At 41.3% G+C, this 1,609-nt stretch overlaps 1 protein-coding gene across 1 annotated transcript in view; it reads right to left on the bottom strand.

Annotated features, from left to right (window-relative positions):
- Window positions 1-1,609, bottom strand: part of DDX47 (DEAD-box helicase 47) — a 17,154-nt gene that overhangs the window by 2,556 nt on the left and 12,989 nt on the right. The window contains exons 10-11 of the mRNA XM_012810062.2: window positions 1,593-1,609; window positions 427-556 (exon numbers count right to left, since the gene is read on the bottom strand). Of these exons, the coding sequence (XP_012665516.1) occupies window positions 427-556; window positions 1,593-1,609 (147 nt within the window). The remainder of the gene's footprint in view (window positions 1-426; window positions 557-1,592) is intronic.

Raw genomic sequence — 1,609 nt, 5'->3', positions numbered from 1 at the left:
AAAAAAAAAAAAAAGAGAGATGGAGTCTCGTTTTGTCACCCAGGCTGGAGTAGAGTGGCATAATACCCCACTGTAACCTCAAATTCCTGGGCTCCATGGACTCCCACCTCAGCCTCCCAGGTAGCTGCAACTACAGGCACAAGCCACCGTGCTCAGCTAGATTTTTAAAATTTTTTGTAGAAATGGGGTCTCCATATATTGCCCCATGTGATGTCAAACTCCTGGTATCAAGTGATCTTCCCTTCTGGGCCTCCTAAAGTGCTATGATTACAGGCTTGAGCAACTGCTCCTGGCCACAGTATGCTCATCTTAAATTTGGAATAAAGTAATACTCAGGTCCTGTTGTCTATTATGAGGACTAATATAATAAAGTGGCACACAGTTAATATCATTTGCATTGAAGCTGGTAAAAAGAAAGTTACATACCATTCGGGCAAATCTTTGGGCTTCAGTCACACGTTCTGTCAGCATCATAACCTCATCATCCTGTGTTGGAAAGACAGGCAGTTTCTTCCCAATTAAGTGTTCTATGCGCTGGAAGAGCTCCACATCATACCTAAGGAAGGAAAATTAGTGTAGCTTTAGTTGGCTAATAATCCAAATATCTATGTATCCCAAGCTATATGACATTATATGTAATGATACAATAGGAGCCACAGTTCTAAACAACATTGAAAATATTCTTTTTCTAAATGCTGGTTAAGTGCAAGCTTTGCACATGTCCCATTAGAAAATCACCCAAGGTATTCCTTTATTCACAGAAAACGCTTAGGTCAGTGGTTCTCGACCTGTGGGTGGCAACCCCTTTTTAACAATGAAAATACACTGCAGCATTAGGAAGGTTGAGAATCACTGCCTTAGATACATAAAAATTTGTTCCCTAAAAAAAGAAATCAGAAGTAGTTATTTTAATATTTTTGGACTTGAGGCTGGGCACGGTGGCACACCTATAATCCCAGCACTCAGGAAGGCCAAGGCAGGTGGATTGCTTGCGCTCAGGTGCCTGAGACAAGCCTAAGCAAGAATGAGACCCCCATCTCTACTAAAAATAGAAAAACTAGCTGGGAATGTAGTGGGTACCTATAGTCCCAGCTACTTGGGAGGCTGAGGTAAGAGGATCATTTGAGCCCTAAGAATTTGAGGTTGCTATGAGCTATGATGCCAGGGCACTCTACCCATGCCAGAAAGAGAAACCTTTCTGAGTAGACAGTGCCTGTGGCTCAAAGGAGTAGGGCGCCAGCCCCATATGCCAGAGGTAGTGGGTTCAAACCCAGCCCTGGCCAAAAAAAAAAACTTTTCTGACTTGAGAGGAAGACCATTGCTCTCCAGCTCCAGCAGTTAAAAAAATAATAGGTACCAATTCATGTGCTTCTATATGCCAAATCTATACTAACTCTTTTACATATATTATTACTTTAACCAAAACTAGACAGGTATTATTTATTTCCATTTCATAAATAGAAATGTGAAAATCAGGATGACAGAATTGAAGTGACTAGCACAGTAAGTGGGAGAGCTAGGTTCCTAGTCAGTGGCTCTATGTTCTGTCCTTTTTTCTACATTCTTCTGCCCCCAAAAGTTGATTTACTTACTGTGTGACAAAAGTAAT

The sequence above is a fragment of the Otolemur garnettii genome, unplaced genomic scaffold (genome assembly GCF_000181295.1).
Source record: "Otolemur garnettii isolate 467f Iridium unplaced genomic scaffold, OtoGar3 scaffold00124, whole genome shotgun sequence".
Classification (NCBI taxonomy): Eukaryota; Metazoa; Chordata; class Mammalia; order Primates; family Galagidae; genus Otolemur; species Otolemur garnettii.
Note: the sequence above shows the minus strand (reverse complement) of the source record. Positions and strands in the feature narration are given on the sequence as shown.